This window comes from Ictidomys tridecemlineatus, chromosome 1 (assembly GCF_052094955.1).
Source record: "Ictidomys tridecemlineatus isolate mIctTri1 chromosome 1, mIctTri1.hap1, whole genome shotgun sequence".
In the NCBI taxonomy this organism is placed as follows: Eukaryota; Metazoa; Chordata; class Mammalia; order Rodentia; family Sciuridae; genus Ictidomys; species Ictidomys tridecemlineatus.
Window position 1 is genome coordinate 182,071,758 of NC_135477.1, and position 23,447 is coordinate 182,095,204.

The window sequence follows — 23,447 nt, forward strand, 5'->3', positions numbered from 1 at the left end:
AAAATGGAGTTTCAGTGCCTATTCTGGACTGACTGCCAAGTTTTAATAGAGCCTATTCTGTGGACAGGCTACAACTGTTAGGAGTCATGAAATTACATGGTTCTAAGACTAAAAGTGGGGCCCCTAGAGTGAGAGTTTGTTTTGTTAATCCCCACTAATCATTTTCACAGTTGACTTTACCAGCTTAATGGCAGTAGTCTGCTAACCACAGATGTTTGGTTAGAATTTAAATGGTCTTCTTGATTTCCTTTTGATAATCATATCAAGAAAGAATGATATCTTTACAGTGATATAGCAAATGGAAATAGAAAAGGGCTTCGTGAGAAATGTTGCATTCAAAAATTGTTTATTAAATAAAGATTTTTTTGAGCTGGATGTGGTGGCCACACCTATAATCCCCTGGTTCTGGAGAGGTTGAGACAGGAGGATCACAAGTTAGAGGCCAGCCTGGGCAGTTTAACAAGAACTGTCTTAAAATTAAGTTTAAAAAGGGACTGAGGATGTGGCTTTGTGCTAGCATGGGGGAGGTCCTAGGTTCAGTCCCTAGTACTGGAAAAAAATTTTTTTTCAAGTATCTACTTTGGGTTAGGTACTGTGTGTGTTAGGTATTGGCTATACAGAGATAAACAAAACAAACATAATCCTTGTCTTCATGAAACTTAGAGTTGATATGGGGAAAGGTAATTTTTCTCCATAGTTTTTATATTGAAAAATGCATAGTTTGAGGCAACAAATTTATTGTGTGGGGGGCAGGGAAATAGGGATAGAGAGAATAGGAGAGAGAGAAGGATGGTGAATTTTTGGTATTTGTTATTAGAATATATTAATGTACTGAGTTGGAGAAAACCAATGACCCTTAACTACTTTTTGGGAAAAGGCTGGATGTGTGTGACTAAATAATACTAGTAATTAATAACTAATTTGGGTAAGGCAAGAAAAAATGAAAATCTTCCTGACTCTGAACTCAACATAGAATGTGAATAAAATCCATTCAGACCATGTAATGAGTTAGGCACAGGGAAAACAGGAAGTCCACTTGGAGGTAGACTCCGTCAGTCATGTAACCTGACTTGGACTTACCTCTGCTGGATCTTGTTACCCCTCCATGAGTGTGTGTGTTTGTACAAATGGGGTCAACAACCTCTTCCTTACCAGGTTCTTAGAAGCTTCAGATTAAACATATGAGTACATTAAGTGAGGGAGACAATATTTTGCCATCTGAGGATAGGCAAAATAAGATGCTAGCTAAGGGAACATATAGAGTATCCAGGAACAAGTGACTCAGGGGGCTGAGGCCAGAGGATTGCCAGTTCAACATTAAATTAAAGGGCTGGGGTTGTAGCTCAGTGGTAGAGCGCTTACCTAGCAAGCATGAGGCACTGGGTTTGATCTTCAGCACCACATAAAAATAAATAAATAAAAATAAAGATATTGTATTAATATTCAACAAAAATAAATAAATTAAAAAGCTCTAGGAATGTAGCTCAGAGGTAGAGAGTCCCTGCGTTCAATCCCCAGTGCCAAAAAAAAAAAAAAAAAAAATCCAGGGGATGGATTGCCTGGAGCTATATGAAAAATATCTCTATGCCTTGGGCTGTGCTAGACTTGTGGACCAGAAGTTGTGGCCATCAGTAGGTAGGTAGAACTCTTTTTTTTTTTTTTTTAATACCGCTGTTGAGGCATTCCTAGCTTAGTTATTAGCTTAGTTATGGTAATACAGTGTGCCCCTTGTTCCTTTTCCTAAGCTAGGTTGATATCTGGAACAACAATAAATCCTTTAATTTGAAATGAAACATAAGCACAAGTAAATAGTTCAAAGCTTTATTGTCTGACAGTTTTTTAAAAATCAGACTTTTGGGGGCTAGGGGCATAGCTCAGGTGGAGGGCCTACCTTGCATGCATGAAGCTCTGGGTTTTTGATCCCTAGTACTGAGGGGAAAATTCAGACTTCTGAAAATGGTTATGTCACTCAACTAGTGCATCATTTTAAAAGAAGAACCTAAGGTTCACTGTCAAACTGATTGCTATATTTCTTTAAAGTACCACATGTGCACCAGTATATACTTCACAGGTTTGTGAAGTACACTCTGCGGTGTTCAAACACCAACAAACCACCTAATGACGTATTTCTCAGATATTTCTTACTGTTATTAAGTGACACATAATTGTATCATTCATGCCAGAATTGCCACAAAGATCTTGCCTTGACCATTGCTCAGAAAATCACTCTGCTTTCCAAATTCATCTCTTTTTTAAAGCCATGGTTATGGAGTATAATTTTCAGTCAGATTCACTCTTCTTGCAGAGTGTGCTCCTGTGAGTTTTGGTTTTCTGTAGTCCTGGGTGTAGGTCTTGACAAACGCATGTCATCATGTAGCCACCTCCCCAGTCATAACACAGGATGGTTTGGTCAGCCCCCAGATTCCCTTATGCTCCTTTACGGCCATCCCCTTCCTCCACACCCCTCCTGGCAACCACTGTGACTCTGGCTTTGCCTTTTCCAGGATGTCATATAAATGAACTATACTCCTGATTGATTCCTACTTTGAAGAAAACTTGGTAAAATTCTGAAATTTAGACTTTTCTCCCAAAACAAACAGATGCCATCAATTTCTTAGTGATGGTCCAGAGGAGTCTTGGTTTTTAGCAGGAAATGGTTGTTTTGCTTGGCTGGTGCTGCTGGTTTTTCTGCTGCTTCAGGTTTGGATGGTGTACATGCTGTGCGTGGTCCCCCCTCTGTCCCACGTACTGAGCACTGGAGAGTACACCTCCTTCCCTGGGGAACTTTAGGTATGTAGGGCATCCTGTATTGGGTCTAATCAACAGATGTAGTAGCTTACAATTAAGTATTTTCTGAAGCTTCTTATTAGTAAACAAAATAGCTCCTTTAAAAGTGAAGTATCTGGGTGATGGTGGCACACACCAGTAGTCCCAACTCCTTGTGAGGCTCAAGCAGCAGCAGCACTTGAGCCCAGGAGAAGACCAGTGTGGGCAATGGCTAGATCTCCATCTAAAAAAAAAAGTGAAGGAAATATATATTGCTTCTACTGAAATATTAGCTAGAATAGGCATATAAATTTTTATTTGATAGTCTGGGTGAGAATTGTCTTTAGTACGTTTCCAAAGTGGGGCTGGGTGGGTGGGTAGAAAACCACTGCTGCCTCAAAAATCAGAAGAATACACAGCTTTGGTTGGAGATGTATTAGATACATAAAAGCTAAAAGGAGGACATTTAAAAAAATCACACTATAGCTTAGTTACTAGTTATTAGTTTAGTTATGGTAATAACTAAGTTACTAGTTGGGGTGGTAGCTCAGTGGTAGAGCACTTGCCTAGCATATGTAAGACACTGGGTTCCATCCTCAGCACTATAAACAAGTAAAGGCATTTTGTCCGTTTACAACTAAAAAAATTTAAAACACACACACACTATCGTGTCTAAGTACATTATCGATTGGAGCTTTGACATTCCTGTAGCTGTGTTTTTTCTTCCAATCCCATGTGAAGATACTAAAAGAAGTGTCATACATCAACTTAGAAAAACCAAAGAGAAACCTAATAAAGATAAACAGTATAGTTAGCTATGTGTCTTAATCTCTGATATTTTATGAATTATAGATTTACCTTTTGAGTTACTTTATAGACCTGATTTATAATCTTTGATATGCCAGTTATGTTTTTAGATGAAAGGAAGTATCTCAGCTTACAAATAGAAGGGTCTTTTTATTTGTACTGATTAGTTTATTGAAATTTAAGGAGCTTAACAAATTGGTGGGGCCTTTTTTTTTTAAGGCTATGAAAATGATTCTGTAGAAGACTTGAAGGAAATGACTTCAATATCCTCTCGGAAGAGAGGCAAAAGGAGGTACTTCTGGGAGTATAGTGAACAGCTGACACCATCACAGCAAGAGAGGATTCTGAGGCCGTCCGAATGGAGCCGAGATACCTTGCCAAGTAATATGTATCAGAAAAATGGCTTACATCATGGTAAGAGGGGGGGATTGCAGTAAAACATTTAGTGTTGCTAAAAATGAGGATACTGAACCATGATGCCGGTGTGCTTTAGAGTCCAGCACTCCTGAGCCCCACTAGAGAGTAGTGTCTAGAGCTGTCCCCAGGCTGAGGGTGCCTTAGTGGCAGAGCACATGCCTAGCATGGGAGGCTTCAGGTTCAATGGATTCCCAGCACTGAAAGAAGAGGAAGAGGAACATTCCCTAGAGAGACGGCATGATGGTGTGAACAGTTGTTTCTAGTCCATTCTTATTCTACTTACCACCATCTAGGAGGCTTGTGGGCCCTGGCCTGTCATAGTCACTATAACCAGAAGCATTGGTGAGAAACAAATGGCTTTAGCATCTCTCTATTCTGTACTTTTCTGGTCTCCAGATTTGAATGTAATCTGGGAGACTGGAATACCAAGGTGGTGGGGAAAAGAGAAGGAAAGAAGAGAAAGGGTGGTTGTGGAAAAGGGTGGAAGGAAGAGTTAAATGGTAGAAATCGAAGACATTTACAATCTAAGGTCAGATTTTGAATTGTGAACTAAGAAAGCTGTAATTAAGTAAGAGTTTCTTCTGCAAAAGTATTTTTACAGTAATTCAAAGTTTTTACCCAAAAAAGGCAGAGAGGGGAAGTACTAGGAAGCTTGGTGTTCAACAAAGACTTCAGTGTTCATTGAGGCTGCAGATTTAAGTCACAAGCATTTTTGAGGATAGGGATTTTATCTTAAGAGTATTTGTGCCTCATTTTCCCTACCATCAGCACCTGGAGACTCTTCTCTCAGTGAATAATTGTGAAATTTTTATATTCAGATTGATTTGCTACCAGAAATGAAAAGGTAAGTCTACTAGGTGCTTGTGATGAGCTCTAGAAAAGTTGTTGTTAATATTTTAGGAGTTTAGAGGACAGAGCCATCCTTTTTGCCTGGAGTGATAAGGCAAGACCCCTGGATTCTCCTGTAATGTTATGTATCAAAGCAGCTGAAGAAGAGCTTTCAAACATATTCTTTATTTCCTGTAGGATTTTTAGTCTGACACACAAATGTATATGTCTGACAAAAATTTCAGTACTAGCCTCAAAATGCCTGGGTTTGGGTAAAATTACAAACTCTCTTCTGACCATATGTTATATCCTATCCTTGATTCTTTTCTGTAGTTGAACTTGAACTTCATTCCTGAGATTTGAGATATTTAGTACTATCTTTCAAAGAGTTAAGAACCTGTTATCCCGAGGCTAAAACTTAGGGGTAGAGAAGGACTTGGAAAAGCTTGGAATTGTGCCATATCGTTCCCATTTCTGTATGCGTGCATGTGTGTGTGTGTGTGTGTGTATGTGTTTCTGGAGATGGAATCCAGGGCCTTATTCATGCCAGTTCAGTGCTCTGGCACTGAGCCATACCTGCAGCCCACCCGTATGGCCAGGGGAAGGAGAGAAGGCTCACCTCTCTTGCTTAGGTTGTTAAACATGCCAGGACTACAACATGAAAAGGTAATGGTGTAGTAGCTGCGGAAAGTGTTCACTAAAATAATCTAACTTAAATTTCTTTTAAACTGTCTATAGGGAAATATGCAGTAAAGAAGTCACGGAGAACTGATGTGGAAGACTTGACTCCAAATCCTAAAAAACTACTCCAGATAGGCAATGAGCTGAGGAAACTGAACAAGGTGATTAGTGACCTGACTCCAGTCAGTGAGCTGCCCTTAACAGCCCGGCCAAGGTCAAGAAAGGAGAAGAATAAGCTGGCTTCCAGGTACATGCTGATAATGTTCACTCATGTGAATCAAGTCTAGGAGTGAGATTAGACCCTAGGCTTTAGTAGGAGAGGTGACCGGCAACTCCATTCAGAAATATTTTTCTTTTGTAAATACTACAATGAGAATATTGTGTTTTTTCCTGTTAAAGTAAAAGATGGCATTTATGCTTTCTGGAAAAGGTTCTAAGGTGGAAGAGGTGAATGGATTTCAAGTGCATTATAATATAATAATGTTTTGGGTTTTTTAAAATTTTTGTACCGGGGATTGAACTAAGGGATACTCGACCATTGAGCCACATCCACAACCCTACTTTGTATTTTATTTAGAGCAGAGTCTCACTGAGTTGCTTAGCACCTCACCAGTGCTGAGACTGGCTGTGAACTCGAGATTCTTCTATCTCAGTCTCCCGAGCTGCTGGGATGACAGGTGTGGGTCACAGTACCTGGCAACAATGGGAGATTTTTATAACTGTATTTTCTGTTTGCTTTTTTTTTTTTTAAGTAAATCAGGTTTATTGAGGTATAATGAAAAAGTAAATTTCACCCATTTTAATGTATTATAGTACAAGTTTTGACAAACATATCCAGTCATAACATTACCACCACAATCAAGATATTGAACATTTTCATCGCCTTACAAATTATAAAATTCTCTCATCTTAGGCTCTCACCAGCTCTGCTCTGTTTTCTGTCCTTACAATTTTGCTTTTCTTGAATGCCTTATAGATGGAAGATTATGTAGCTTAGAGTTTGGCTTCCTTCATATAACATGATGCATTTGAGGTTCATTCATATGGTCTCATGGAGTAATTGTTCTTTTTTATTACTGAGTAATAGTCCTTTGCAGGGATATACTACAGTTTCCTCTGTTTACCATTTGAAGGATCTTTGGGTTGCTTTTAGTTTTTGGCAAGTATGAATAAAACCACCATAAACATTGACTTACTGGTAGTTTGAGTGAACATAGGTTTTCATTTCCTTTGGATAGATGACCAGGTAGGTGTATATGTTCAACTTTGTAGGAAACTACCAAACTGTTTCTCAGAGGAACTTCTATGTTTTGTTTTATATTCCCACCAGAACAGATGGGGCACTACTTGCTTCACACCCTGTATAGTATTTGGTATTTTCAGGTTTTGTTTTACCCACACTTAATAGTTGTGTATTGGTTACAGCTTTATTTCTGAATGAGTGCTAAATTTTAAAAATTTAGTTAGATGATTATAATGAGTGTGTTTTATAATTCAGTTCCTTGATACACACTAGTAGGCAGTGATCTTTGGTTGCTATTAGAAAATGTCTAACAACAGCAAAAAAGTATATTCCAAATATTCTCTTAAAAAGTGAACTAATAGCTCCTTCCTTTTGCAGAGCTTGTCGGTTAAAGAAAAAAGCCCAGTATGAAGCTAATAAAGTGAAATTATGGGGCCTCAACACTGAATATGGTAAACCTGAGTATTGAAGAATTTGATTAACCCTCTGTGAACTTTGCTGACCACCATTTCCCTTTAGTTTTGTTGTTGTCTTTCCCCATATGCTGCCCAGTGTTTGGCTAGCTGCCTTTGTGTTCATCCATTTAGTAAACCACATGCATGCTTCATTCATTCTTGTTCTTCTCCTGGTGGGAACGTCTACATCTGTGGCTCTGAGCCAGATCTCATGTCTGGGCTAGTAGCTGGTCCACTTGGACCACAGTCCTTTCTTCTATAATATAATGATGCTGGATTAGCCAGTTTTGTTGTCTGGTGTTAACACTTTTCTTGAATTGATAAATGGTATTTTAACCTCTGTGTGGATAGTTTAGATCCATGTTTCCAATTTGATTGCTCATTAGAATGTCTGTGTACTTGTTAAAATACAGATTTTTAGGCTTCTCCCCAGAGCTTCTCCATTGAAATAGAACCAAGGAATCTATATCTATACATCTCTATACTTCTCTATCTATCTATCTCTCTGTATATTTTTGTACCCGGAATTGAACCCAGAGATGCTTTACCACTGAGCCATATCTCCAACCTTATTTTTTTTTTCCATTTTTGAGCAGGGTCTTAGGGCCTTGCTAAGTTGCTGAGGCTGAACTTTGAATTGGTGATCCTCCTGCCTCAGCCTCCTGAGCAGCAGGAATCACAGGTGGCCCCACTCTGCCTGGCTGGGAATCTGTATTTTTGTTACTCCCCAGACTACGACTATGAGGACTCCTCCTCCTCCTCCTCTTCTTCTTCTTCTTCTTCTTCTTCTTCTTCTTCTTTTTTTTTTTTTTTTTTTTTTTGCAGTGCTAGGGATCAAACCCAGGGTTAGGGGCAAGTGTTCTACCACTGAGCTATGCCCCTGTATCTCTTATTACATCATTAAAAGTAATTTCTTCCATGTTAGTGACATAAAGTATTTTGTTCTGTCTTACAGATAATTTATTGTTTGTCATCAATTCCATCAAGCAAGAGATTGTAAACCGGGTACAGAATCCAAGAGAGGAGAGAGGACCCAACATGGGGCAGAAGCTTGAAATCCTCATTAAAGATACTCTTGGTAAGAATAATATTAGAAAAAAAAAAGATTAACTTTAAACAGAGACATGAGATGGGAGGGAAAGGGAGAGAAAAGGGAAATTGCATGGAAATGAAGGGAGACCCTCATTGCTATACAAAATTACATATAAGAGGTTGTGAGGGGAATGGGAAAATAAACAAGGAGAGTAATGAATTACAGTAGATGGGGTAGAGAGAGAAGATGGGAGGGGAGGGGAGGGGGGATAGTAGGGGATAGGAAAGGTAGCAGAATACAACAGGGCATTATGTAAAAATGTGGATGTGTAACCGATGTGATTCTGCAATCTGCATTTGGGGTAAAAATTGGGAGTTCATAACCCACTTCAATCTAATGTATGAAATATGATATGTCAATAGCTTTGTAATGTTGTGAACAACCAATAAAAAATAAATAAATAAATAAAATTTAAAAAAAAATAAGAATAATATTAGATAAATTCACAACCAGTAATAACATGTAGATAATATGATTGAAGGAGATATTAAAAGTTTTTTAAGGAAAAACTCAAGTGTTCTCATAATGGTTACTCTTTTTCTCTCTCTTTTATTTTCCTATGCTGTGGTTTGAACTTGAGCCTCTTGCATGCAAGGCAAGTGCTCGAACACTGAGCTACACCACATCCCATAGTTACAAAAAGAGTGATTTTGCCTTTTGATATTTAGTATTCATAAATGACTACTGTCTGCCACAATTTGTAATTTAGGTTTAAACACTGAACTGTGTTAGTGTCTAAGAAAGAACTTGTAACAACTTGAACCACAGTGGGGAGAAGACCCTGAGCTGAAGGCCTGCAGCTGGCACTGCAGTGGGGCATCCTTCATTGCTTGCATGTCACGGGCTTCTAGCCACCTTGGCTCTCTGGCTTCCACTCTGAACAGATATACAGTGTGGGGAAGAGCAGAGAGGCAGGCACCCAGAAGCCATGCTGATGGGTAGCTGGTAGGGAGGAAAGAGCAATCCAGTCTTGACAGAAAGAATGTACAGGAGCAAATCACCCTATGGATTGTAGCATCCCAAGGGCTTCACATTCAGCCCATGAAAATCTAAAAATTAAATTCAGGCAACAAAAGACTTATATACATCTCCTCTTTTCTCTTTCTTTCTCCACCCCTCCCCCCGTTCCAGCACTGGGGATTGAGCCTAGTGACACTCTGAGCTACATCCTTGGTCCTTTTGATTTTTTTTAATTTTGAGGTAAAGTCTCACTAAGCTGCCCAGGCTGGCCCTGTGCTACAATCCTCCTGCCTCATACTTCTGAGCAGTTGGGATTACAGGCTGTGCTTTGCTCCCTCCCTCTGGGATTCTGTTTCTTATTTTTCTTTTCTTTCTTTCTTTTTTTTTTTTTTTTTTGTGTGTGGTGCTGGGGATTGAACCGAGGGTCTTGTGCATGCGAGGCAAAACTGAGCTATATCTCCAACCCTCTTGTTTCTTTGTTAAAGCATTATTTTTTGTTCCTCTTGTTTCCTGCTGAGGATGGAACTCCAGGACTCTAACATGCTCAACATGCGATTTGCTGCTGAGCCATTTCCCAACCCATTGTGTTCCTTTTAATTTGGTTTTAATTCCAGGAATTAATTTTTCCTTTTATTCTAATTATTTTTTGTATTCTGTTATCTTATTTCTGAGTTTTTCTATTTCTGGTTCATTTTCTTTCATGTCTTGTGGTATTTTCTTTACTGTCTTTTAATTCATTTTGAAATACTAGTATGTTATATATGATTTTCATCTAATTCAAGGTCTTATCTAGAGGCATCTATTCTCCGTTTGCAGAAATATTTATATATTTTTTTCATAGAATACTTTTATGGGATTCTAAACTTGATATTTTTCTGTTGCTCATTTATATGCACAATTAGCTTTCCTGAACTTTTTTTTTTTTTTTAATGCTGGGGATTGAACTCGGGGGCACTCGACCACTGAGCCACATCCCCAGCCTTATTTGAGACAGAGTCTCACTGAGTTGCTTAGTGTCTCAACTTTGCTGAGGCTGGCTTTGAACTTGTGATCCTCCTGCCTCAGCCTCCTGAGTTGCTGGGATTATAGGCATGTGCCACCTCACAGGGCTAGCTTTCCCGAACTTTTAAAAAGAAGGCCTGGGTCAGAATACTTTTTCTAGCTTTAAAGACTGCCCCCACACAGACTTTTTTTTTTTTTTTTTGGTCAAATGTTTAAAACCAGGCCAGCTTGCTTTCTGACATTTCTTTTTTATTTTTTTCTTAGAGAGAGAGAGAGAGAGAGAGAGAGAGAATTTTATTTATTTTTTTAGTTTTTTGGTGGACACAACATCTTTTTTTGTATGTGGTGCTGAGGATCGAACCGAGCCGCATTGCATACCAGGCAAGCGCACTACCGCTTGAGCCATATCCCCAGCCCCTGTGACATTTCTTATTCTGTACCTGCCATCCCCACTTTATTTGGACCATCTCTTTTATATCTTTTCTCCTATCTTGCTTAATTTTGGTTCCAGCTTCAGAGGTTTCTTATCGGTACTGGAAGAGTCCTAGAACCTGGAGTGTGGGCCCTTCTCATCTTACCTTAGGTCCCAGGCATTCACCTTGGGTTCACTGTTGAGCTGGCCAGAATCTCACAGCTCTACCTGCAGTTCTCAAGCTGGCCCCCTGTGCTGTCCAGTGAATTACAGATTGGCTATTAGACTTCTTTTGCTCTTAAGTACATGACTTCTTTTGGGTCAGCCCATATAAAACAGATAATGATGTCACCATGCAGGTCTTACAGCTTTTGGCAGTTTTTTCCCATCCTCTTAAATGTTGGGATATATGGGGATACTTTGAAATTTGTCAGTGTTTTTTGTGGATTTGTTAAGAAACAGGGTCTTACTGTGTGGCCCAGGCTGGCTCTGTTCACTTGGACTCAGGTAATCCTCCTGCCAGCTGGGAACACAGGCACGCACCACCATGGCCAGATTGGTTGTTCTGTTCGTTTATGGGGAGATGGAGATTAAAAATCTCTGCTGCCATATAGCTACCTTCTCAGAATTTTTCTCTGCAGTAACTTAAATACATTGCAATTTTTCATTTTTTCTTAAAGATTTGGAAGAATATTCTTTGAAACTATCTGGCTACAGGGTTTTTGTGATTACCTCTTTGAAAACTTTTCTCTATCTTTTATGATATATAAAAAATTATAGCCTCTTTTGGAGTCAAGTTTTGATTACTAATTATATATTCCTACAAAATTATTCACTTCCTCCAGGCCTTCAAGTTTATTAAAATTGAGCCAAGTAGATTTCATCTTTTTATTTCCTCCATATTCATGGTTAGTGCTTCATTTTTATTCCTTATTTTGTGTCTGTTGTGTCCTTCTATATTTCTTTATGAATTAGTTAAGTTATTCTACTTTTTCCTGCAAAGAACCAACTCTTGAATTTACCAATTCTTATAATTTTTTGAGTTATTAATTCTTAAGTCATTTTTTAAAAATTCTGTTTATTAATATAAACAAAACCTCTGAAAATTTCTTTTGACACTTGCTTTAGCTCTTCCCCCTAAAATTTTTTTTACTAATTTTTTAAAATTGTTGATAGACCTTTATTTTATTTATTTATATGTGGTGCTGATAATCAAGCCCAGTGCCACACACGTGCTAGACAAGCGCTCTACCACTGAGCTACAACTCCAGCCTCTCCATCTAAATTTGATTTGCATTGTTTTCTGAGTATTTGGAAATTTTAGGTTTGATTTACTTTTTTACCAAGAATTTTTGGAGATTTAAAATTTCCTAGAAGGTCAGAATTATTACTTTTTTAGAGTGTTTTTATTTTTTTGTAGTTGTAGATGGACAGAATGCCTTTGTTTTATTTTTAAAAAAATTTTTATGTGGTGCTGAGGATGAATCCAGCGCCTCATACATGCTAGGCAAGCACTCTGTCACGGAGCCACAGCCCAGCCCTACTGTTTTAGTTTTATTACTTTCATTTTTCATTTATGGAGCTTTTCTTATCTATATGATCAAGTTTTAAATGTTCTGTGGGTCTTTGAAAAAGAAGGCATATTCTCTGCTTTATCTTTTTGTTCTCATGGGGAGTACCCCCCTTTTTTCTCATGGGGAGTCCATTCTGTAGGAGCTCTCACAGATGGTTTCAGTTTTATCTCACATTTTCTGTGTTTTTGATTTTTGAATGCTGAGTTGCTTGAACAGGCTTCATTACTGATAGATCTTCATATGGATTATAATTTTTATCATTTTAAAGTATACTTTTGCATAATTCTGTCATCAAAAGATCTGATAGGATTTGTTTATGTGACCTTTTTTGCCTTTTTAAATTGTTCACTTTATAATCCATTATTATGGTTTCACTTTTGTTTGTGTGCAGTGATAATTTATGAATATTTTGTGTCTTGTGGGTTGCATTTTCACTAGAATATAAAATATATACTTAATTTTTTCTCCTTCCCATTTGAAATTTCAGTCGTTCACTGTACTATTGTGTAGATCTTTATTTCATTCAACTCAGTCCATCAGTTTTTAATATTTGTTTTCTGCTCCTGTCTACCTGTATTTTGGGGAGAAGGTATTTGAAGGTAACTTGTAAGCATCATGATTATTTATTCCTATTTCTGCATCTTTTGAAGATAAGAGAATTCTTCTACTCACCCACAATATCAATATTATATCCAAGTACTTGAACATTAATGTAACATTATTAAAGAGCTGATATTTGCATTTCCCCAGTTGTATCAATAATGTCCTTTGAGCCAGGCAAAGTAGTATATGCCTGTGATCCCAGCAACTCAGGAGGCTAAGGGAGGAGAATTGCAAATATGAGGCCAGCCTGGGCAACTAGGCAAGACCCTGACTGGGGGCATAGCTCAGTGGTAAAGCATCCTAGGGTTTGATCTTAAGTACCCCCAAGATAAAAATAATGTCTTTTGTAGTCTTTAACCTACTTCAGTCTTCTCATCTTTTTAAATGAAAAGTTCAAGTAGTTATTTTTTAAAAAACATTGCTAGCATTTGAGTTTATTTGCTTCCTCATGGAAAGATGCAATTTCCTTTTGGAAGGATTTATCATATTTTCTCTCTATAATCCATTCATCTCTATTCATTTAGAAGCACATGGTATCAGTCCTGTTACTAGTCAAGTTAAGTATGATCACAGGGTTAGAAGGTATTCTTGATAATTTTTACCTTATCTTTTGACTTCTTTCTATGAGCTGTGACTAAATATATTTTCCTCCTACCCTTTTGTTTTTCTTAGTACTCTTATTTACTTTTTTTTGGGGGGGGGAGTACCAAGGATTGAACTCGGGGCACTCTACCACTGAGCCCCATCCCCAGCCCTATTTTGTAGTTTATTTAGAGACAGGGTCTCACTCTGTTGCTTAGCACCTCACTTTTGCTGAGACTGGCTTTGAACTCTCCATCCTCCTGCCTCAGCCTCCCAAGCCCGCTGGGATTACAGGTGTAAATTTACTGGCTTCTCCTATTGACTCTTAATACTCTTATTGACTGTAAGTATATCATAGCTTTGCCATAGATCTAGAAGATAAAGTCACCTCTTTATGCTGCTCCTATCTTTTTTCCCTCATCTCTTCCACTTTTTCTTATTTACTTTTCTGTAAAAAAGAATGAAAGAATATCTTTTGGTTCTATAGCTTCAGTTGTGCGGGTGAGACCTACTTGAGGAGCAGGTGAGGATAGAGCAGTTGGGATGGGTGTGGGTGGAGGCTGGGAGAAGAGGGAAAGCAAGGGCAGTGGGCGTAAGAGGTATTGTCCCCTGACAGGCTTTGAGCCTGGCTTTGTACTGTTATAGCTTGTCATCTACCCCACCTTAAGATGTTGATTAATCACTGATCCTGGAAATTCTTGGTTTTGACTCTTCTAGACTTAAAATTATAGACCCAAATTTGATGGGTGGAGTGGTTTTCTCAGAGTAGAAGCAGCAGAGCACCTTCTTGGGAACAGTGTCAAGCTGAGGACCACACCTGACTTCCCTTTCCTTTCCTTGATGTTCTCTCCATTTCTGGGTCTAAATGTACTTTGTATTTTCTTCAGGTCTCCCAGTCGCTGGGCAAACCTCAGAATTTGTTAACCAAGTGTTAGAGAAGACTGCAGAGGGCAACCCCACCGGAGGCCTTGTAGGACTAAGGATTCCAACATCAAAAGTGTAATCAGCCCCGTTGGACCACTGGTCAGAAATGTCTGTTTTTGTCACATTATCCATTGTAAATTTCATTCTGTTTTGCATGTCAGTTAGCATTATGTAAACATTTATAATTAGGTTACATTGTTTTAAGAACTTGTAGCATAAGTGAAGCATGATCCAAAATACTTGATTATTGCATTTTCAGAGTGTAAACCATGGTTAATCGGCTACTGGCATTAGAATTGAAACACACGTGCAGAATGCAAACACCCGTCAGAGCAGAACATTGTGGAGGCAGGAGCGTGTTCATCTGATGCCCAGCGTGGTGCCAGGCTGTGCTCTGCACCACATAAAATATTGAGGAAGCATTTTTTAAGCAGTCCGTTAGATTGTTTTTAGAATTCTGCTTTTTGTTCTAATTTTCCACAACCATAAATCTCACTTGTACATGGCACACCCAGCACTCACACCAGTGTGCCATGTTAGATGTTCATTTTCAGAGCCCAACATGATATATATAATATATATAGATATATATATATACGTAAATATATATGTGTCTGTGCAAGTAAGAAAAAAAGCATATTCTTTGTGCCTTGTATTTTGGGGAAACTATAAAACTGGTAATATTTTGTATGATGAAAACCCTAATGAGGAAAATAAGATATATAGATGGAAAAATTATGGGGTTTAAATGTTTTTTTGTTCCAACTCTTTTTCAGATTTTTTGAATGTATATAGGACTATGTTGAAATGTAGATATATGCCACAGAGTCTGTGTATTGTATAAAAAACAAAACAAAAAAATAACAAAAAAAAGATGGCTCTAGAAAAACTCATATTTCGGTACTTGACCGGAAGAAGACAAATACTTGCACATTATTGCGATTGTTTTATTTTTTGTACCAAAGACAAATGCAACTGATATGGCAAACTGCCAGTCTAAGTAAAGTTTTGCACAGCTTACATGATACTGTATGAATGTATGAAAAAAAGGAGAAAAAAAAGAAAAAAATTAAAAGGTCAGGGTTAGGGATCTTATTGAACTGTGAATTTTATTTCTGTTTGGGTCCAATTATCTACAGAAGGAGCATCCATACATACAAATGTTATTTTGCTGTTCCTCTAGTTCGCTTCCATAGTAGATAAGTTGGTGGCCATTTAGGTATCTGTAAGTCTTTTATTTCTGCACTTATTGTAGGAAATTTTAATATATTTCATTTTAGTAAGCTATTGATAAAATAGTTTTTGACTTTGAAAATTAAAGTTTATTTAGCTTATTGTAGTATACTTCCACCAAACAACCAAAATACAGATTATTTTTATTGTATTATGTATATATATGTAAAGAAAGAAAAAAGCTAAAAATATCTAATTCTTTAGTTGCCACTTTTCCAATTGATGTATTATTGTGCATGTAATATTTTCAAAGATCAACACAAGCTTAAAACAAACAAAAAAATTTATAGATTTTTATATTTTTGTACAGGTATTTTCAGACTAGCTTCTTCAGACTTACATGTGACTTATTCTTCTATCGTTTCTAGAATTGAGAAACATTAACACATTTAGTTTTTAGGTGCTCTTTTTTGCTCACATAAAACGGCTTCACTAGTCAGTGTTTTAACTGTTCAAGCTTTACCTCTTGAAAAATCTCTTCTATCAAGGCAGCATTATACCCTTCCCCATACATAGATCTTTCCCTTCTGTCTCTCAGACTGTTCTATTCTCAAATTTTGCTTTTGGAACTCTGAAAACTGGTGGCTTAAACATTATATTTAAAAGAAAAAAACAAACATTTAGCAAAAAATAAATAAATAAATAAATAAATAAAAATTAAAAACCAAAAATTAAAAAAGCCTGAAAATTTCAGACCTACCTACTGAAAAAGAATCGTTTTCTTCATTACCTGTAATAGACTATATTCACTTGAATATACTTTGTCTCTCTGGTACATTTCCTTTTCTTCCACTCCCTCACCTTCCCTATTTGTAAGCTCTGGCACATGAGGGTTCCATTCTGCAACATACAATGACAGCCTGCTCTGTTGCTTGCTCGCTTCTTTAACACCATGAAACATATGAAGCTGGGAAGGACTGTCTGACACTTTAGCTGGACTGTGGTGCACAAGATTTTCCTGCGTTTGGTGAAAATGCACCTGGCTAGTGTGTTCACACAAAGCAAATGATGAACTCAGGTCTCATAGAATGTGAGTTCATCGTGTGGGGTTTTTCCTTTTAGGTGGGAGAAGGCAAAGCACAGGTTTGCAACTTGGAGGTATATGAAGTCTTGACAGAGTGTGTCTGGTAAATTGACCAGACATATTTTGTTCCAAAATATGGCAGTTTTGCAGTCAGTAAAAATTGCTTCATGATAGCGATTTATCTGGCAAGGTTTATAAAATTGCCCCTTTCTAGCTGCTCTCTTAGGAATTCTGGTTTTTGATACTTTTTTCCTGTGTGTAAACCAGAATTTGATTTTTTGGTCTTGCATTTCAAAAAACAAAAAAGAATAAAAAAAAGACTTTGAATCTGTTTAGTAGATTCCATATCCTTGCATTTCAGTGTTTTATATGTACTACTTAAGTTAAATAGTTAAAAGCTTTTAAATAGTTGAGCTTTTTAATGTTGACACTTTATTTTGTACCTATTTATATTTGTATGTATATCTTAGAAAAGCACTTTGTTAAAAAAATTGCATTTTATATGATTCCTGCCATTTGCTGCTAAATCTGGGCTGGTCAGAATGCTGCAGCGATACTTGATCTAAATAAAAACCTGGCAGTAAAATGTAGAGTGAAAGTTAAATCCTCTTGCTGTTTTAACTTTATCATAAAGATGACATAGGCAAGCTGTGCAGCTTTACATTTTAACCAGGGGACTCTGTGGCATTTAAACCGTCTAGAAATGGTTGTACTTTAATGCCAGTAATAATCTGCTTCCTCTATTGTCATTAAAATATGTATGTTTAGTGTATCACACAAACCAATCTTATAAGGTAATGTAAAAACCCCAACAGTTGTACATGTTCTGTTTTTGAAAATTGTGGCGTGTATTTTTGGGTGAAGATCATTAGAGAAGATCTCTCTAAAGGTTTTCTGTGCTCATACATGGTATACAGATTGCTCATAATGAAGTCCAGAATCTTACTTTAAGTGAAGGCATTGTGAATTCACCTCAAATAAACCCATTGTTCCAAAAGCAATGATAAACGTTGACTCTAGTACTATTATGATTTTCAGAAAAAAACAAAAACAAAAACAACTTTCTTCCTAGTTTCAGATACACTGGATTCTTTACTGAATTTGTCTCCATGAAAGCATGCTGTCCAGTTGCTCTTGTTAAGATACTGTCTGCGTGTTGAGTTGGGTGCCACACCTCCTCAGTCAGTACGATTGCTTATTCTGCTGCACCATGTAGGATTCTTGTCCTTTCCTCTGCCCTCCATGACAGATTATGATGTGGCTTTATATTGTGCCTTACTTGTACATTTACAACTCCATGTCTCCATTCCCTTCCACTTCCTAGACTTTTGACCTTTTTGGTAAGAGAATCTGAGCTGTTATAGAAGCATCATGAAGGATTTTCAGATGGGTATGGTTTCATATTCCCTCTCTTTATAGTTATTTTATATTTGTATGAAAGACCAATTTTAAATGGTCTTTGAATAAGAGAGGAAAAGGGTATCAGTAACTTCACTACATCCCCTTCCTCTGACTTTCATGGATTTCTCATACATCTTCTTTCTGATGCTTGACTTTATTTGCGTCTCAGCAATAGTCTGCATTTAGAAAAAGGTGTATTCAGTTCATCTGCTTTCATTTTCCAGACTTTTTAGGAGAAGAGTTCCCATTTTGTTTGTTTTATACAACAGATGACAAGTCTCTTTAAAAGAAACAGAAGAACAGTACTTTTGAAATACAATGCTGTTAGTTTGGATTTCTTTTTTATATATATAATATTCATACAGTTATATGATGTTTGCCTTCATTAATAAAGCTGTTAGTTTATTCACCAAAATGTCAAGAATGGATGTGCTTTTCTTTATTCCATACATTTAAAATATTTTAGCTGCTAAGATTTAGTTAACTTTGTAAGAAATGAATTCAAGTTGCCTTCAGCAGGAATTAACAAAAACTTATGTTCCCTGTCTATATTTTATATAGTCTTCCTAAAATTCTGTTCAAGTATTTTCTAGTTAATTGTGTAACAGAATGTCAGCATCTCTCCAAATCTTGAAACTTGAATTTTGAGAATGCATTGAATTATACTTTCAGTGTTAAAGTAAAAGGTTTCAATTATCCTTCTGGTGAAGTCTATTGTGGAAAACATTTCCCATGGAACTGAGGCCATTTCCACAACTTTGCACAGAACTGCAGTCTTGTTCTTCCCTTGGATCATGACAAATAAGTCTCACACAGTGCCGTAATACTTGTGGATTCTTTTGTAATCTTTGTAATCTTAATAAGGGCATTATGAGAAGATGACTCCATGTTTTTTAATATTTCAAACACATTGGGATATAACAATGAATGTCAACTGTAGGAGTGGTTGTTTCGTTTTAAGGAATCAGCGTGTCGGGGAAAGATGGTGAAAATGTACTACTGAGAGGAGCACTTCCACAGCAGGGGAGACTGTGTGTTGAAGCACGGTCCCCGTGCTGTCCTGTACGCTGACGGAAATTGTAGGAAACACACCTAGGGACTGAACTATGCCAAATTGCCATTTTTGTTTAGAAAAGAGAGATTTGGAGTGGTCGCGAGGGAACAGAGCCTCATGATGACCTCCAGATAGTATTTTGAAGTCTTGGTTACTCGTGAGCCCGGAGTGGGTATTCAGTGTGCCAAGTTTGGGTGGACCAGGCTGCCTCTTTCTAGTGATGCAAACAGTGGTGTCGTGAGCTGTCCTGGGTGACAGGAGCGAGACGGGTACTGAGTCTTGCCCTTCACCCTTTGTTTTTTTTTTCAGAACCAAATAACAGAAACGTGTGTATGTGTGTACTGTATCTGCCTCTCCACCCACTGTTACGACACTGTAATCCGCTGACTGCTTTTTGACCTTCTCTCCCCAGGATTTGTCTTGTAGCTTAGCATTTGTGATCAACAGTAGCACTAGGGCTACCAGCACAGAAGTCACAAGAGAAGAGTGGAAAGGCGAGAAGTCAAAGCATTCTGTTTCTACACTGTGGCAACCTCTTTTGCATAGTTGCTTAGGATCCAGTTTGTAACGCTATCATGAATATTCTGTAGTTTTTGTTTATTTTTCCTGCCCCCCCCACCACCTGGAGCTATGACACTTTTTATTGGATTCAGTCTTGTCTCTTGTCTGGAAAGAATTTTGTCTTACTGACGCATGAGCTGTTTAAAAACTATTCTATTCAATGTTGGTTAATAGTTGTGCAGTTTTTCATTTCAGACGAGAAGGCCGTGCCAAGGCTGCCCTCGCTTTCTGTCCCTTCCCACCCCTGGCACTTCCAGTCAGATACAGATTCATCAGTGTATGCAACACCCTTTGTAATTTAAAATAAAAAAAAGATGAAAAGATTTGGATTGTTTGCCTCATATTTTTGTCCTTCCCTTCTCTCCTGCCTTTCCATTGTCTCCCAAGAGGACCATCCACTCCTCCACAGCCTATCCCAAAGCAGTTCCCAAGTGCAGAGAGCAGGGAGCCACCTGCTACTTCTCTTGGTAGTGTACAAGGAGTGAAGTGATTTTTTTTGACACTTTAAACGGAGTTTTCAATATTTCAGTGATACTCAGATATGACGTAGATTTATTGATATAAACATTTGTGTTCTTATAGTTTTAGGGCATAGTTTATACTTAATTCTTTTTGATTTGGGGGGCAAATGATTTCTCCAAAATATCCAGGGTCTCTCCTGGTTTAAACATTGGTGTTGGAGTGTTTAATTATTCTAATCTTTAGGCTAGGCCAGGCATGTACAGAAAGCCTAAAGCCACTAGCCAGAGCGTCGCCTCCATGGCAGCATGTGCTCCTGCAGCTGACAGACCCTAGGTAGCATTTAACTTTGCCAGGACTTGTGCAAGATACCAGGCTGTAGAGCGACTGAAGGGGCCTCCCAGAGCTCAGCCCAGGCGCAGGCCACATGCAAGGACCTCAGAGTTTTACCAGTGACTGGCAAGGGCACTAGGCTTCACACCAGTGAACATGTTAGGACTTGACATCCTGCTGTGATCGACAGGCTAGACCCTTTTACTTTAATTGAGTGACACTGGGGTCATCAGGAAGCAAAGTAGACAGGGCCTCCCGTGAACTGGTTCTTCCCCAGGACTTTTCTCTCAAGACCACTGTGCACAGGAGCCTCCTGGTGGTCCTGGAACATGAATTGGGTGAGCAGGTCAGTACAGGCCTTAGAAAACAATTTACTGTGGGTCACATCCAGTTAGGTAAGTCCTTTGGTAGTTCCTCCCCACTGAAGGTGAATTTGGAAGGAGTTTGTTAGCTACAGTGCAGTGAATGATTTGAAAGAACAGGAAGTACACTTGCATCCCAGCTAGAAAGTAGAAAACAGGAAGGTCCTCCATGTCTTGAGGGGCGGGGTGGAAATCCTCCAACCCCTGCTAGGGAGCTCTGCTGCTGCTCTCAAGGCCAGTGAGGCTGGGTGGGGGTCGTGTCCATTTACAGAAGAGGAGGCACGACAGCCCAGCTGCATGACAGCCCAGTCCTAGTCACTCAGGGACGATTCACACTGCTCTCTGTTGGACCAGGCCAAGTCACAGGCAATATTTGGAAAGATGTCTGTGTAGGAAGTAAGTAATGGGCTTCTCCAACTTCCTCAAGAGGAAGCTGCCTTTTTAAAAAAAAAAAAAATTTATATGTACTTTTAGTTATCATTGGGCCTTTATTTTGTTCATTTATTTATATGTGGTGCTGAGAATTGAACTGCGTGCCATACACATGCTAGGCAAGTGCTCTACCACTGAGCTACAGCCCCCACCCCTACCTTTTATTTTCAGTTAAAAAATTTTTAGTAAGGCATTATGATCACCTGTGACTGTGGGGTGTGCTGTTATGTTTGTACGTGACACACAGCGACACAGTGTGTCCGTTCTGTCCCCAGCACCTCGCCTCCCGTCCCCTCCCTCTTAGCCCTCTTTCTCTGTTCTACTGGTCTTCCTTCTATTTTCATGAAATAGAAAATTTTAGTCTTAAAATATTATCAGGAATAAACAAAAAAATATATAAAGACTAGATAAAGAAAAACACTACTGAGGATACAGAAGAAAACTTGAACAAACGGGAAGATATTCCAAGTTCTCGAACAGGAGCAATCAGAGTTACCAGCTCTAAATTACATTAAAAACGTCCTGCTTCTAGTAAAACACTAGTCACAGAGGGTTAAAAGACACGATGTTCACCCGAGGGAAATACAAGCTGGAAGATGTTGGAGGAAAGGGATCAATAGGGTGTGTTATCCTAGTCAGATATTAAGAAGCCCATGAGTGGCCAGGCCAGTAAAGCAGATGGAAAGTCTGGAAATCGACTCCACCACATAACCAGCATTCAGTTGGTGAGTGTGGCAGGACCACAGAGAGAGGACGGCTGCAGTCAGTGGTGTTGGGGCCACTGGGCAGCCCAGAAAATGTGCAGTGACTCCATACCTCACTCCATAAGCCAATATATTTCAAAATGGATAAAGATCTAAATGTAAAATAGAAATAAAACCATAAAATCCCTAAAAGGCAATCCTTTAAAGCCCTGGGTGTGGGGAAGGCCTTTTCAACTTGGACCCCAAATCCAGGAGCCTTAAATGAAGACCAATCAAATTCTGTGAAAAACAAAATCTTCTTTAAGAAGAACAACAATAAAAACAATTTGAAGTTCTAGAGACCCCCCCCAATAAAAGATTCTCAACACATCTCTAATGATTGCTATATAAAGAGCTGCTAGAAACTAATATGAAAGACAAATGACCTGATACAAAATTGAGCAAAGCAAATACAGAAAGGAAAAGTTTTCAATATCATTTATGATAAGAGAAATGCAAAATAAATAGAGGCTCTTTTTTTTTTTTTTTGGTCTAATTTGATGTGTGAAAAAAATCCATGTTTGTGGAAAGGCTATGGGGGACCAGCATTTGTACCACTTGTCTGGTGGGAGTGTAAATCAACATAACCCCCATGAAGAGTCATTTTGACAGGATGGGTCAGAATTTTAGAAGGGACATATCCTTGCACTGGGCAAGTCACTCTTCCTCTCTGTCCTATCTTTTAACCTTGTAGAGTTCTGAGAATTAAGAGATGATGTCAGTGAAGCCCTTAAGATAAAGTGACTGTAATATTGATGTGATCCCATAGTACTGGTTAGTAATAGGGCATCAGCAACTAACAGGCATTGAGCTCTTAGCACTGCCACATTATCTGTCTCATTTCTGTGAATTGTCTCATTCCACACAACAGCCTCCTTCCTGCTTCTGTATCAGATGTGGTGAAGCAAACACTTAAAGGGAAGGTTCGTGGAGTCCCCTAGGAATGCAGATGAGGCAGCACATAGCCCTGCTTGTACCATTCTACCTGTGGGGAAATTTCTTTCTTTTTTTTTTTTGGTGGTGCTAAGGATGGAACCCAGGGTCCAGGGCCTTGTACATATGTGCAGTACCAACCACCCCAGCCCTCCAGGGGCCATATTGGTTTTGTGTGTTTGAGTCCATCTCCAGGGAATTACCAATTTCAAGGGCAGCTGTGAGGATTAAGAGAGATGAACACCTGTAGGCCCTCAGATCCTCAGAATCTGTGGTGGCTGAGGGGATGTGAAAAGTAGATGGGGCAGGGGATGTGGCTCAGCAGTGGAGCACAGGAAACTCCTGGCTAGCCTGGCAAACCTTTCAAGGCCAGAGTCAAAGGAGCCTGAGGAGTCCAGGAAAGGGTGGGGCGACTGGGTGGCTGAGGGCCTTGAGGCCAGCCCACTTGTTGAAGGTTTGCTCTGATATTATCCCCATCAAAACTATTCCAGCCAGACAAATATAATCCGATTATACAAGAAAAGGGAACTGAAGGACTGTAAGCACGTCCCGGTTCCGTAATTTA

The 23,447-nt window shown here is 38.6% G+C and overlaps 1 protein-coding gene across 9 annotated transcripts in view; it reads left to right on the plus strand.

The window, feature by feature from the left end:
- The window catches only part of Crebrf (CREB3 regulatory factor), a 50,595-nt gene extending 30,652 nt beyond the window's left edge, over positions 1-19,943 (plus strand). For 8 of the 9 annotated variants that reach the window (XM_078052512.1, XM_078052519.1, XM_078052481.1 and 5 more), the window contains 5 exons: positions 3,793-3,987; positions 5,557-5,746; positions 7,121-7,194; positions 8,153-8,275; positions 14,311-19,943. In XM_078052512.1, the coding sequence (XP_077908638.1) occupies positions 3,793-3,987; positions 5,557-5,746; positions 7,121-7,194; positions 8,153-8,275; positions 14,311-14,426 (698 nt within the window). In that variant the 3' untranslated portion in view covers positions 14,427-19,943. The remainder of the gene's footprint in view (positions 1-3,792; positions 3,988-5,556; positions 5,747-7,120; positions 7,195-8,152; positions 8,276-14,310) is intronic. The other variant, XM_078052489.1, reaches the window with a different exon arrangement.
- The last annotated feature ends 3,504 nt before the right edge of the window (positions 19,944-23,447 follow it).